General features: G+C 37.0%; 1 protein-coding gene across 4 annotated transcripts in view; it reads left to right on the top strand.

The window, feature by feature from the left end:
• Positions 1-13,645, top strand: part of LOC113063440 (pumilio homolog 2-like) — a 165,563-nt gene that overhangs the window by 54,649 nt on the left and 97,269 nt on the right. For all 4 annotated transcript variants that reach the window (XM_026233830.1, XM_026233828.1, XM_026233829.1 and 1 more), the window contains exons 8-10: positions 7,913-8,006; positions 8,192-8,296; positions 8,402-8,538. In XM_026233830.1, the coding sequence (XP_026089615.1) occupies positions 7,913-8,006; positions 8,192-8,296; positions 8,402-8,538 (336 nt within the window). The remainder of the gene's footprint in view (positions 1-7,912; positions 8,007-8,191; positions 8,297-8,401; positions 8,539-13,645) is intronic.

Raw genomic sequence — 13,645 nt, 5'->3', positions numbered from 1 at the left:
TCTGGAAAATACGGTATATTCACTTATGTGCTGATTTCCAACAAAAGACAGAAATTTGATGCAGTTGTACTGACATGAATGGGGTCTTTTATTTTTCTGGGAGAGATGCTCATATAAGGAGTTCCGCTCTTGTCTATTGATTTTATACAACTTAAGTTCAATAATAAACAAGTAATATTGAATGACTTGCATTTTAGATACATTATTGATCGTTTTTGCTCCGTTTTGCTAACAAATCTAGTTCTAAGCAAAGCTACAGGAGAACAATTGCGTATCTCTGAACAACAAACAACAGTTTTGCAACATGCATTTTTCAAACATTTTATTTGTATCTCAAAGTAAAACATTAATCTAATAACATTATGCATTTGCAATGAAAAATGAATTTACGTAACATTAAACAGTCTGAGTAAATACATCTAAATGGCACTTTCGATGCAGCTTCTGTGTTTCCTCTGCAGGGGAAAAATGTAGCTATTTTTATACTGATTTCATTTGAATAGTAACAACCATATACAGGTCCTGGTCATATAATTAGAATATCATCAAAAAGTTTTTCACTAATTCCATTAAAAAAAAAAGGAAATTCATTTATTACACACTGATATAATTCAAATGTTTATTTCTTTTAATTTTGATGATTATAACTGACAACTAAGGAAAATCCCAAATTCAGTATCTCAGAATATTAGAATATTGTGAAAAGGTTCAATATCGGGACTTCTGCTTACGTCATGGCCGAGAACTGTAGGTAGGCTCCGTAGCTCCGACAGACCCATTAAAAATAGCCATTGATAGTTTATTGATAAATGAATACAAGAATACATGGAAGACAAAAGCCTAGCGGACATGCCGATCCAAAACCAGAGCAAGAAAGAAGTAGGAAAAGGGAGTAAAATGTACGAGGGAAGACCAAATAGCTAATGATAGCTGAAGCTACTCCACTGAAAACCAGTGGGGATGCTAACAACATGGCTAGCACGGGGGCTAACGATGTGCTAGCAGAGTTACAAAAATTCCGACAAGAAAACAGACTCATTTTGAGATTTAAAATCCTCTCTCACCAGAATGGAGACCAAGTTGACTGAGATAGCAACACGCACGGGCGACTTCGAACAAACAATGACAGAAGTCAAGAACAGAGTACAGTATTGTTCAAAATAATAGCAGTACAATGTGACTAACCAGAATAATCAAGGTTTTTCGTATATTTTTTTATTGCTACGTGGCAAACAAGTTACCAGTAGGTTCAGTAGATTCTCAGAAAACAAATGAGACCCAGCATTCATGATATGCACGCTCTTAAGGCTGTGCAATTGGGCAATTAGTTTAAGGGGTGTGTTCAAAAAAATAGCAGTGTGGCATTCAATCACTGAGGTCATCAATTTTGTGAAGAAACAGGTGTGAATCAGGTGGCCCCTATTTAAGGATGAAGCCAACACTTGTTGAACATGCATTTGAAAGCTGAGGAAAATGGGTCGTTCAAGACACTGTTCAGAAGAACAGCTTACTTTGATTAAAAAGTTGATTAGAGAGGGGAAAACCTATAAAGAGGTGCAAAAAATGATAGGCTGTTCAGCTAAAATGATCTCCAATGCCTTAAAATGGAGAGCAAAACCAGAGAGACGTGGAAGAAAACGGAAGACAACCATCAAAATGGATAGAAGAATAACCAGAATGGCAAAGGCTCAGCCAATGATCACCTCCAGGATGATCAAAGACAGTCTGGAGTTACCTGTAAGTACTGTGACAGTTAGAAGACGTCTGTGTGAAGCTAATCTATTTTCAAGAATCCCCCGCAAAGTCCCTCTGTTAAAAAAAAGGCATGTGCAGAAGAGGTTACAATTTGCCAAAGAACACATCAACTGGCCTAAAGAGAAATGGAGGAACATTTTGTGGACTGATGAGAGTAAAATTGTTATTTTTGGGTCCAAGGGCCACAGGCAGTTTGTGAGACGACCCCCAAACTCTGAATTCAAGCCACAGTACACAGTGAAGACAGTGAAGCATGGAGGTGCAAGCATCATGATATGGGCATGTTTCTCCTACTATGGTGTTGGGCCTATTTATCGCATACCAGGGATCATGGATCAGTTTGCATATGTTAAAATACTTGAAGAGGTCATGTTGCCCTATGCTGAAGAGGACATGCCCTTGAAATGGTTGTTTCAACAAGACAATGACCCAAAACACACTAGTAAACGGGCAAAGTCTTGGTTCCAAACCAACAAAATTAATGTTATGGAGTGGCCAGCCCAATCTCCAGACCTTAATCCAATTGAGAACTTGTGGGGTGATATCAAAAATGCTGTTTCTGAAGCAAAACCAAGAAATGTGAATGAATTGTGGAATGTTGTTAAAGAATCATGGAGTGGAATAACAGCTGAGAGGTGCCACAAGTTGGTTGACTCCATGCCACCAAGCAGTTTTAAAAAACTGTGGTCATACAACTAAATATTAGTTTAGTGATTCACAGGATTGCTAAATCCCAGAAAAAAAAAAAGTTTGTACAAAATAGTTTTGAGTTTGTACAGTCAAAGGTAGACACTGCTATTTTTTTGAACACACCCCTTTCAACTAATTGCCCAATTGCACAGCCTTACGAGCTTTCATATCATGAATGCTGGGTCTTGTTTGTTTTCTGACAATCTACTGAACCTACTGGTAACTTGTTTGCCACGTAGCAATACAAAATATACTAAAAACCTTGATTATTCTGGTTAGTCACATTGTACTGCTATTATTTTGAACAATACTGTAAGTGCCACAGGAGACCGTCATGTTAAACACGGAAGGGTGCTAAGATACTTGTTGCGCAGGGAAGCTGATCTCACAAGTAAATGCGACGATATGGAGAACCGACTGCGCCGCAACAATATTCGTATATATGGGATCCCTTAGGAATCAGAGAATTCAATTGCGTGTTGAACCAGCAATTAGATAACCTTTTGAGTCTGGTCCAATGCCAAGAAAAATGGGGGTGCTGCGGAGTATGATGGAGGAGATGGGTTTAGTAGAACGAGACTACACATTTTACTCTAAAGTACATGGTAGCTACTCCAGAATAGATATGCATGTTAAAAGATGTTGACAAAGCGACCAGCTGCTACATTGATTCAATAACCATCTCTGATCATGCTCCGTTAGTCTTTTCATTGGTTCTAGATAAAAGTTGTAGTTTAAATAATTTACTTAATTTGAGTGTTGTACAAAAGATTAAGCTAGAATGGAAAGACTATTTAGATTACAATAATAATGGACATATCTCGGCCTCTACGTTATGGGAGGCAGCAAAAGTGGTTATAAGAGGAAAATTGATTGCATTATCTAAAATTAAGAAAGGAAGGATTAAGGAACAACAAAAATTAGAAAATTATTTTAGACTTAGAAAAAGAGCATTAGGAGACGGGTCAAGAAAATACCTTTCAAGCTTTAAAGAAGTGCAGACAAGAGCTTAATGACCTGTTAACATATAAAGCAGAGGGGACCCTACGATTTGCCAATCAACGATAATATGAATCAATGCATTCTCCACTTACTATGAAGCATTATATGACTCACCGGAAGCCACTGACAAGGCAATTAAGGCAATTCAGATTCTTGGAAAATATGAATCTACCTTCATTAGGGATGTCCATGGTTAGCCGATTAACCGATTAACTAGTAAAAATTGCTAACAGAGTGAAACATTTTGCTCGGTTAAGTGGCGTCAATGGCCTGCATTGAATTTAATTGTAATACATTTTGCACCACTAGAGACCGCTAGAGCGCTCCCAGACATTTGTAATGTCTACAAGAAGTCATGACCAGTTTTCTAATATGAAGCGGACAAAGAAAAGTACAGCATGGGAGCACTTTAAAATTGAGAGTGACGGGGCAAAATGCAAATATTGCAATGCAGTGCTTAGATATAATTCAAGTACAACCTCGTTGTTGTACCATCTCAACAGCCAACACCCGGGCATCATTAGGCCGGCGACACACTGGATGCGTGGCATAAGCGTCTCAGCTGCGTGGCGTGTCTGTTTTTAATTCGGCTCCCATGTTAACAGGTTAGAGCTTGCAGAATGCCACGCATGGCTCGAGCCGCGCGGAAAACACGTGCATGCTAGAAATAGAACCGACGCCTATTTTTCACGTGACACGCGTGCGTGTTGGAAGCATTTCCAGGAAAAATATAATAGGAAAATATCTTTGTGCCATTTTGTACGCAAATACATATAAATTCATGGCATTTTGATATTTGAAAGTCTATAGGTTGACATATTCAGATATAAATGTAATTTAAAAAATAAATAATTATCGATTTTCAAATATTGTACCTGTCAGTCATAGCCTTAGCGAGGCGGCCACGGAGCCTTGCGAGTACCTTCGCCCAGCCTAAATACAGAAAGTTACATAGCTATTACTAGAGCCTGTTCCTTTATAACATAGCCAAAGGTCGATGTATCTTTGCTTTATACATTTTAGGCATATTCTCAAATTCAGATTGTGTTAGGGGGCGGGATTTAGGCAATTTTAATATGACAATTTGACCGGAGAGATTAAATTTTGTCGGACATTTCATTTTTTTTTTCGGCCCATGTCCGGCAATTACCGGACAACGGAAACCCTGGCGCACACTATGGTTAACCGAGTATTAACCTCTTAGGGCCTCAGTTAACGGTTAATGAAAAACTTGAAAACGTGCAGCTCTAACCTTCATTAAATTACACCCAATCTGAAGCATTAATAAAACCAATTTCAATAAAAGACATCGAAGGTGCCATTAGGAATTTAAAATAATAAGTCCCCAGGGGTAGACGGCTATCCATGTGAGATTTATAAATGTTTCAAAGGTGAAATTATCGCTCTATTACAAAGAACCTTTTACTATGCTCTCACTCAAAATGATCCACCTAAATCCTGGTCTCAAGCAACAATATCCGTAATTCATAAAGAAGGCAAAGACCCAACAAGTTGTTCCTCATATAGACCAGTAAGTCTGTTATGTTGTGATTTGAAAATGTTAACATCTATATTGGCCAAAAAGATTACAGGAGTGTATAAAACATGTAATTGGTATAGACCAAACTGGATTCTTACCAGGTCGCTTGGGAATTAATAACATTAAGAGAACATTTAACATAATGACAGTAGCTAAGAAGAAAACAGACCCATAGAAGCTTCTCAGTCTTGATGCTGAGAAAGCATTCGATAGAGTGGAATGGTTGTTTTTAAGAGTATACCTTAAAGAAATTGGGATTTCATTCTAAATTTATAAATTGGATTGGGGTGATGTATTTGAATCCTACTTGCAAAGTTAGGGTAAATGGCTTTATCTCTGACAAATTTGCGCACAAAAGAGTAACCAGACAGGGTTGTCCCCTCAGCCCCCTGTGGTTTGCAATTAGTATAGAAGCATTGGCAGAGTTGATTAGGGAAGATCATAGAGTAGGAGGAGTAACTGTCGGAGACACAAGTTCAAAATGTCATTGTGTGCCGATGATGTTATTCTATATATTTCTAACCCATTGACTTCTGTTCCTGCATTGTTAGAGTGCCTGAGAGAATTTGGGCTAGTTTCGGGCTATAAGGTCAGTGAGACCAAGTGTAGATAAAGAATATTGCACTGTAATTGTATGCTATGAGAAGATCTAACTGAAAAAATGTAACTGTTATTTTGGATACGAATTGACATTTTACTATGACCTTGTTTTTTTTTGGGGTGTGTGTAAGACACTGCTGAGTTTGCCGTTGTTCTTCTGTGTTTGTAAAAAAGAAAAGAAAAAAAAGTCAATTAAGATGTGCATTTACTTAAAAATGTGCCACACTCTTATCAGCTAGTTAACTCAAAACACCTGCAAAGGCCTTTAAATGGTCTCTCCGTCTAGTTCTGTAGGCTACATAATCATGGGGGAAGACTGCTGACTTGACAGTTGTCCAAAAGACGACCATTGACACCTGGCACGAGGAGGCCAAGACACAAAAGGTCATTGCAGAAGACTGCTGCTGAGTGGTCCAAAGTTATGTTCTCTGATGAAAGTAAATTTTGCATTTCCTTTGGAAATCAGGATCCCAGAGTCTGGAAGAAGAGAGGAGAGGCACACAATCCATGTTGCTTGAGGTCCAGTGTAAAGTTTCAACAATAAGTGATGGTTTTGGGTGCTATGTCATCATCTGGTGTTGGTCCACTGTGTTTTCTGAGGTCCAAGGTCAATTCAGCCATATACCAGGAAGTTTTGGAGCACTTCATGCTTCCTGCTGCTGACCAACTCCAACAGGACTTGGCACCTGCACACAGTGCCAAGGCTACCAGTACCTGGTTTAAGGGCCATGGTATCCCTGTTCTTAATTGGCCAGCAAACTCGCCTGACCTTAATCCTATAGAAAATCTATGGGATATTGTGAAGAGGAAGATGCGATATGCCATCGCAAGAATGCAGAAGAGCTGAAGGCCACTATCAGAGCAACCTGGGCTCTCATAACAACTGAGCAGTACCACAGACTGATTGACTCCATGCCACGCCACATTGCTGCAGTAACTCAGGCAAAAGGAGCCCCAACTAAATATTGAGTGCTGAACATGCTCATACTTTTCAGTTGGCCAAGATTTCTAAAAATCCTTTCTTTGTAGTGGTCATAAGTAATGTTCAAATTTTCTGAGATACTGAATTTGGGATTTTCCTTTATTTGTCAGTTATCATCAAAATTAAAAGAAATAAACATTTGAAATATATAACTCTGTGTGGACTTAATATAATATACAAGTTTCACTTTTTGAATGGAATTAGTGAAATCTTGTTGATATTCTAATTACTGTAATTCCTCAAATAAAAACCGTAGTGGTCGGGGGCGTGGTCAGCACCAACAAATAAAGGCTTGGGGAAAATTTGTGCAGCAGAGCCAGATAACGAACGTACACGCCCACTGCCGGAGCGTTTCTCGTTCTCGAGTCAAGAACCGGTTGCATCGGTTTTTGGATCACCAATACACTGAACCGAGAACGGTTTCTGTCGGACACGTCCGATTCGAGAACCGAGGAGCTGATGATACTGCGCTTGCGTGATTCAGCGTGAAGCAGACTGACACAGAGCGAGTCAGAACCGAACTGATTCTTTTGGTGATTGATTCTGAACTGATTCTGTGCTAATGTTATGATCTCTGTCCACTGGAACGCTATCGCTTTTAATTTAAACGGGTTATTTAAAACAATTACTTATCAAACAGATGAAATTAGAAATAAAGGCCTGCCTCTAATAAAAGCCTGCTTCAAATAAAAGCCTGTTCCCTTCTGCAGTTCAGGTAAATAAAGGCCCCGGCTTTTATTTGAGGAATTACGGTATATGACCAGCACCTGTAGGGTCTTATCATTTTAACTTAATGTATTGATTAAATTTAAGAATTTGACAAAAATGGTGAAATGTACATTTAATCAGGTTAGGGAAATGTCTTCCTAAAGGTTCCTTCATAAAGTTAAAAAGTGTAACCGCAATCAATTTAAAGCAAATATCAAAAATATGCTGATTAAAGTAATATGTGATAGAGCACTGACTATTGCTTCAGAATAAATTATATTTGCACCAAATTTTCTTCCAGACAAGTAACAAATGTCAAAGCTTAATTTCGAGCCCTTTGTGTGTATGTGTATATGCATGTGTATATGTTGTTATGCTTAATATTTTTTAACGAAAATTTTATTTTATTTTATTTATTTTTTGATTGATAAAAAGGTTAAAATTACAGAATTCTACTTGATGGAAATCTTTATTTTTTTTATTTGAATTTTTGGAGTGTCACTATATCAATTTAATGCCTTTTTGGGTTCAGTAACGTTTAAATCTTTTTTTTTTTCTTTTTTTTTTATAGTGTACATCTGCAGTAAAATCTCTTTTTTGTAAAAAGATGTAATGCTGCTTTTTTTTTTTTTTAGTTGTTCCAGAGATCCAGCCATCTCACAGTTCAGCAGTTGACCGCAGCACAGCAGCAACAGTACGCCCTTGCTGCAGCCCAACAGCAACACCTTGGTAACATCATTACTTTCACACTTTTCATCCAGAGACTTTGTCTCCCTTATATCCATTTTTCACCATAATGTAATTTTGTTTTAGGAGGGAAAAGGAAAACAAAGTAAAAATTCAATAATCCAGGCAGTGTCTGAAATGAATCTAACCTGTGTATTAATCTAATGATCTGTGTGTTTCTTTGGTAGGACTTGCACCTGCGTTTGTGCCAAACCCTTACATCATCAATGCTGCTCCTCCTGGAGCAGATCCTTACACTGCTGCAGGTTTGGCAGCAGCTGCTACCCTTGCAGGTAAACATACGTACACACTTTATAAATATCAACCATGGTATAGACAATCTTGGGATCCTAAATGTTTAGAGTCCTCAGTATAAGGCTAATCATGTTTTTCCATAGGTCCAGCTGTAGTCCCTCCTCAGTACTATGGAGTCCCGTGGGGTGTGTATCCGGCCAACCTCTTCCAACAACAGGCTGCAGCCAGTCATTCTGCCAACCAGCAGGCATCCAATCAGGGTCCAGGTCTGGGACAACAGGTTGGTGACATTATCTCAACATATAAAATCTGCGCACTAGACTTTGAACATGTACATGAATACTTTGAACGTATTCAACACATTACAACATAATACTAGTATAAATAATACTAATCCCAAACTGTAAACTCTAGAGGTCGACCCATGTATCGGTTTTGCAGATTAAGTTGACTGCTCGAAAATTGTTTCCTCGAAAACAATCGGTTATCGCCAAAAATCCGTGCGGATAGTTTTCCAGGTTGCGTCTGTTGCTGGAGCAGCTGAGAAGGATCTGTTTCATAGTGCGAGAGCAGCTTCTAGTGGTTGAAATCACTGACAGCATGTGCTGTTTATTTAAACACTTAATGCTGCACACTGAACATAGCAAGAAACTTCAGACCCAGATTTAAATGCAGCTGACTGAAAATCCTGCTGCCCCTCAGAGTGCAATTCACATACTTTTCCATTAAATTATACTATATTCGCCCCAAATCATTGTTAATGTACATAATGAATTGTATATTGAGTATTTTCATCAAAACGTGTCTTCCTGTGGCTCTAATGAAGTCTGTATGCTTTATTTATAGAGCTATAATATCGATTGCTCTTTCAACTTCAAACGTACCTATGCCTCATTGTTCATTCTTGAAATACCGTGTCTGTTTGGTGTGAAAACGCAGATGTAATCATGGAATCAATTCATAAAAACAGAATTCACAGTTTAATGTGGAATCTCACGGAATTGGTCAAATTTTAAATTAATCAAAAGAAAGGTCATTACACTTAAATCAAATCACTATGTGGATAGTATCTGAAACTAAGCCGTGAAAGTCGATTTAAATATGAATCCTGCCTATTCTGTGTAACTCTAATTAATGAAACAGACGCAGGGTTTCATCTACTAATGTTACACACAGTGAAACGTGCGTGATGCTTGCTGTGATTTCAGGGGCTGCTGTCTCACTAAATAAATTAGGACATAAATCAAACAGTCAGTTCTGGAGATGTTGTTTATGTGCTTGAGTAAAACTAGCCTCATATCACACACAGAACTGTTAAGGGTATTCATGGCAACCAGTCAAAATAAAAGTCTGGTCTATTTTTCAGTGGAATGAACATAGCCTTCTACTAAAATAAAACAAACATTATTTTTAAAGGAATAATCACACAACATTTCTTCCATGTTTTCATTTTAATTATAAATCCCCTTGTTTGCCAAAAAAGTTTGCTTAATTCATGTTTCAGGCCTTCATTTTTATAACCAGGAAAATGTTGATACACAACACAGAAATTCTGAGGGGAAAATAATCATAAGGCTTAAAAAAAAAAAAAAAAAAAAAAAAATCATTGTTCATGGATTCAAATTATTTGACATTTTTGGTAACAATAGGAAAAAGAAAACATTGCATAAGGTCCTAAACGTAATTTTTGTTAAACTTTTATTAAATTGATGTGAAAATATATACGTTACGTACAATAAACTTTAACTGTTCAAACAGAGTGGAGAAAAAATGTTATAATAATAATTAAAGAAAAAAAAAAAAGATTCCAGAAAAATTCAAACAGAATTTGGAAAAACATTATGGAATTTAGGGAAAAAAAATATTTGTGGTAATTTTAACATTTACTATTATTATTATTTTTATTATTATTACTACTACTACTACTACTACTACTACTACTAGTATGATTCAGTACAGTTTTTTTTTTCTTTATAAATAAAGCATTATTTTAGTTCTTGTTCAGTATCCATTCAACCTGTTAGCCAGCACCCCCCATTATGGGAGTCACAGCTGAAAGTGCCCTACCTAACTTAAAATTGTAACAGTTCCTTACTTTAGTGTATTACACAAATAATTTTGGTGTCTTTGGAAAGAATACCTTTTAGGCTGTACTTTTTATCAACCAGGGGTGCATTTCCCAAAACCATAGTTGCTAACTAAGTTAGTAACTTTGTTGGTTGCAATGCAATTTCCCATTGCCAACCAATTAAGTTGCTAACAGGTTAGCAATTATGGTTTTGGGAAATGCACCCCAGGTGCATTTTTTTCCAATTATAAAACATTAGACAGAAACTTAGACATAATATTGATTTATTTTGAGCACTAGAATAATTTGAGTAAGAAAAAAAAAATGTAACTTTGCATGCCAATTAAGAACATCCTGAGATTGTTAGAAATGCAGCATTTACAATGAATTACAATGAAAATGCGTACTGATGTGCTGATGGCCAGTTATAGAGATGGTAATATATGGAGCCAAAAGAGTATCAATAAAGAGAAATGTACACACATAATTCATAAATACACACACAGGATACACAACTGCGCACAAAATTCGCAAATACACACACAAAATTTAAAAAGCACAGAAGATTCACAAATGCATACAAAATTCAGAAATGCACACAAAATCCAGAAATACACACACAATTCAGAAATGCAAACAACATTTACAAATGCACTCAAGATTCACAAATGCACAGGACAAGATTCAGAAATGTATTTCTGATGCACACACACATATTTATTGATTTACAAACTGCTTGCGGTCTGTGAACTTCACTGCATTTGTGTGTGAATTTTGAGACTCCTCTGACTTGGCTCGACACACAAATGCCAAAACAGGAAATGATCTGCAACCAATCAGATATCTCCCTTGTTTGAGCCAATCATAAGAATTCACCCCACGTGGGGGATTGTTTACTTATAAGCCAATCAGCGAAAAACTCGCTTTCCTCACGCAGCGAACGACTCACTTACCTCACGCAGCCGGTGCAGCAGGAGACTCACTTTCCGCAGCCGGAGAGTCACTTTCCTCTCGCAGCGAACGACTCACTTTCCTCATCGAATGATTCACTCTCCTCACAAGTCACGCAGCGAACGACTCAATTTCCTCAGCGAATGATTCACTTTCCTCACACAGCAAAGTTGAGCGAACGATTCACTTTCCTCATGCAGCTAGCGACTCACTTTCCTCAGTGAACGACTTGCATTCCTCACGCAGTGATCAACTCGCTTTGCGCAGCCGGAAAGTCACTTTCCTCTCGCAGCAGACCACTGACTCTCTCTTCATGTAGGGACCGAATATTATAATTAAAGTGACTTCTGTATTGCATCTAAAAGAATATTTAGATATATTTAAATATTTAAATATATTAGAAATATATTTAATTTTTTTACTTTCATTAAAATATTTCAATAAAATGAAATAATTGCCTATTGCAAATTTATGAATCCATGGTTAACTACTTTCCGCAGTCACAGTCTGGGCTATATGTATTGAGACATTTTTAAATTTATATTTTGTAAAAAAAATAATAAAAAATAAACCTGAATTGTAATCTAAACATCTGTATTTTCATACAATTTCATAAGTAGGCTATAATATGCTGCACTACAGGCATATCGTGCTGTGTGAATGCGTTCATCTGATTGGCTTATAAGTAAACAATCCCCCACGTGGAGTGTGTTCTTGTGATTGGCTAAAAGAAGGGAGATATCTGATTGGTTGCTGATCATCCAGTTTAAAAAAAAAGGCATTTGTGTGTCGAGCCAAGTCAGAGGAGTCTCAAAATTCACACACAAATGCAGTGAAGTTCACAGACCGCAAGCAGTTTGTAAATCAAGATAAATGTGTGTGTGCATCAGAAATACATTTCTGAATCTTGTTCTGTGCATTTGTGAATCTTGAGTGCATTTGTAAATGTTGTTTGCATTTCTGAATTGTGTGTGTGTTTCTGAATTTTGTGTGCATTTCTGAATTTTGTATGCATTTGTGAATCTTCTGTGCTTTTTAAATTTTGTGAGTGCATTTGTAAATTTTGAGCACATTTGTGTATCCTGTGTGTGTATTTATGAATCGTGTGTGCATATGTGAATGTAGTGTGTGCATTTATCTTTATTGATACTCTTTTGGCTCCATATTAATAATACAAATGATGCACCATAAAGTCAATAAACCACTCTCTATTCATATATGATGGCGTTCACATTGCCGTGATTACACAGTAATATTGAGCTGATTTGCACTCAAACAGATGGTAATCATCCAGACACATTCAACATAAAACACATTCATACATATATAAAAACTGTTGAAAAATAAAACCAATGAAGAAAAAGGCAATCTCTAAGTTCCGCCTCTATCAGATGACAGATGCGTCACGAGCCGTCATGAGAGAGCACAAGAATTCAAATAAACAATCTTCTGCCTATCTTTTCCTTTTTTTTTGGTGGATTGTCTCATTCTGTTTGACACTGTACGCTAAAAAACCATGCAGTTTCTTTTTGTTTTTTTACTACCAAAGACACAGTTTCTGAGCGCAAGTTATTCCATAACGGACACAATTCTGTCCCTGAAGAACTGAAACGTAAACAAAGGAATTGTCATCCATATTACACAGTCCCTCCAGAAAAACGCGGATTATTTTTGTGATTGTTGTGGGCAAAAATCCTTGATTTTGCGGAAGGTTTTCTTAAAAAATGCGATGGAATATGCAGGATATTTTTGCAATCTTATGCGATGAAATTGCGGGAACTAGCAAAAACTGCGGTTTGATGAAAAAGAGAAAAAAAGGTTCCCCCCCCCCCCAACACCCTGTTTTCACTAGGCTACTATCTTAATGAGTCATTTCTTATGACTTCCTATGATAAGCAAGCATACTAAATCACATAATATTTAAGTTCTTATTCTGTTTTATTTCAGACCTTAACACATGGCTCAAACTTACAAAACACTGATTAAAAAAAGTTCTCTAGCTTTACAAAAGGAATATTCAACAACTTCTGTAAAAATGAATACAAATAAAATATACACAAAAATATACAAATGCTGTTTTACAGGAATTGCAAAGTGCAATCTCTTACTGCAACGTAAATTATTTTACATACTACTAATATACTTACAACTGTAAGTTTTTGGTACTATTCTGTAACAAAAAAGTACAGTCTTACAACTGTAGAGGTGCATCAACTTCTGAATGAAACTACAGCAGTCCACTGTGAAAATGAAAACTAACTGCGTAGCCTCTAACACTGGCCTATCATTCGCCATCCTCATCCTCATCCCTCTCTCAAAATAATTTGTCGCCACTGTCACGTAACTCACCGGGTAACTGCTTCGCGCG

Source organism: Carassius auratus, chromosome 45 (genome assembly GCF_003368295.1).
Source record: "Carassius auratus strain Wakin chromosome 45, ASM336829v1, whole genome shotgun sequence".
Taxonomy (NCBI): Eukaryota; Metazoa; Chordata; class Actinopteri; order Cypriniformes; family Cyprinidae; genus Carassius; species Carassius auratus.
The sequence above is the reverse complement of the archived record's forward strand: the minus strand, read 5'-3'. Positions and strand labels throughout refer to the sequence as shown.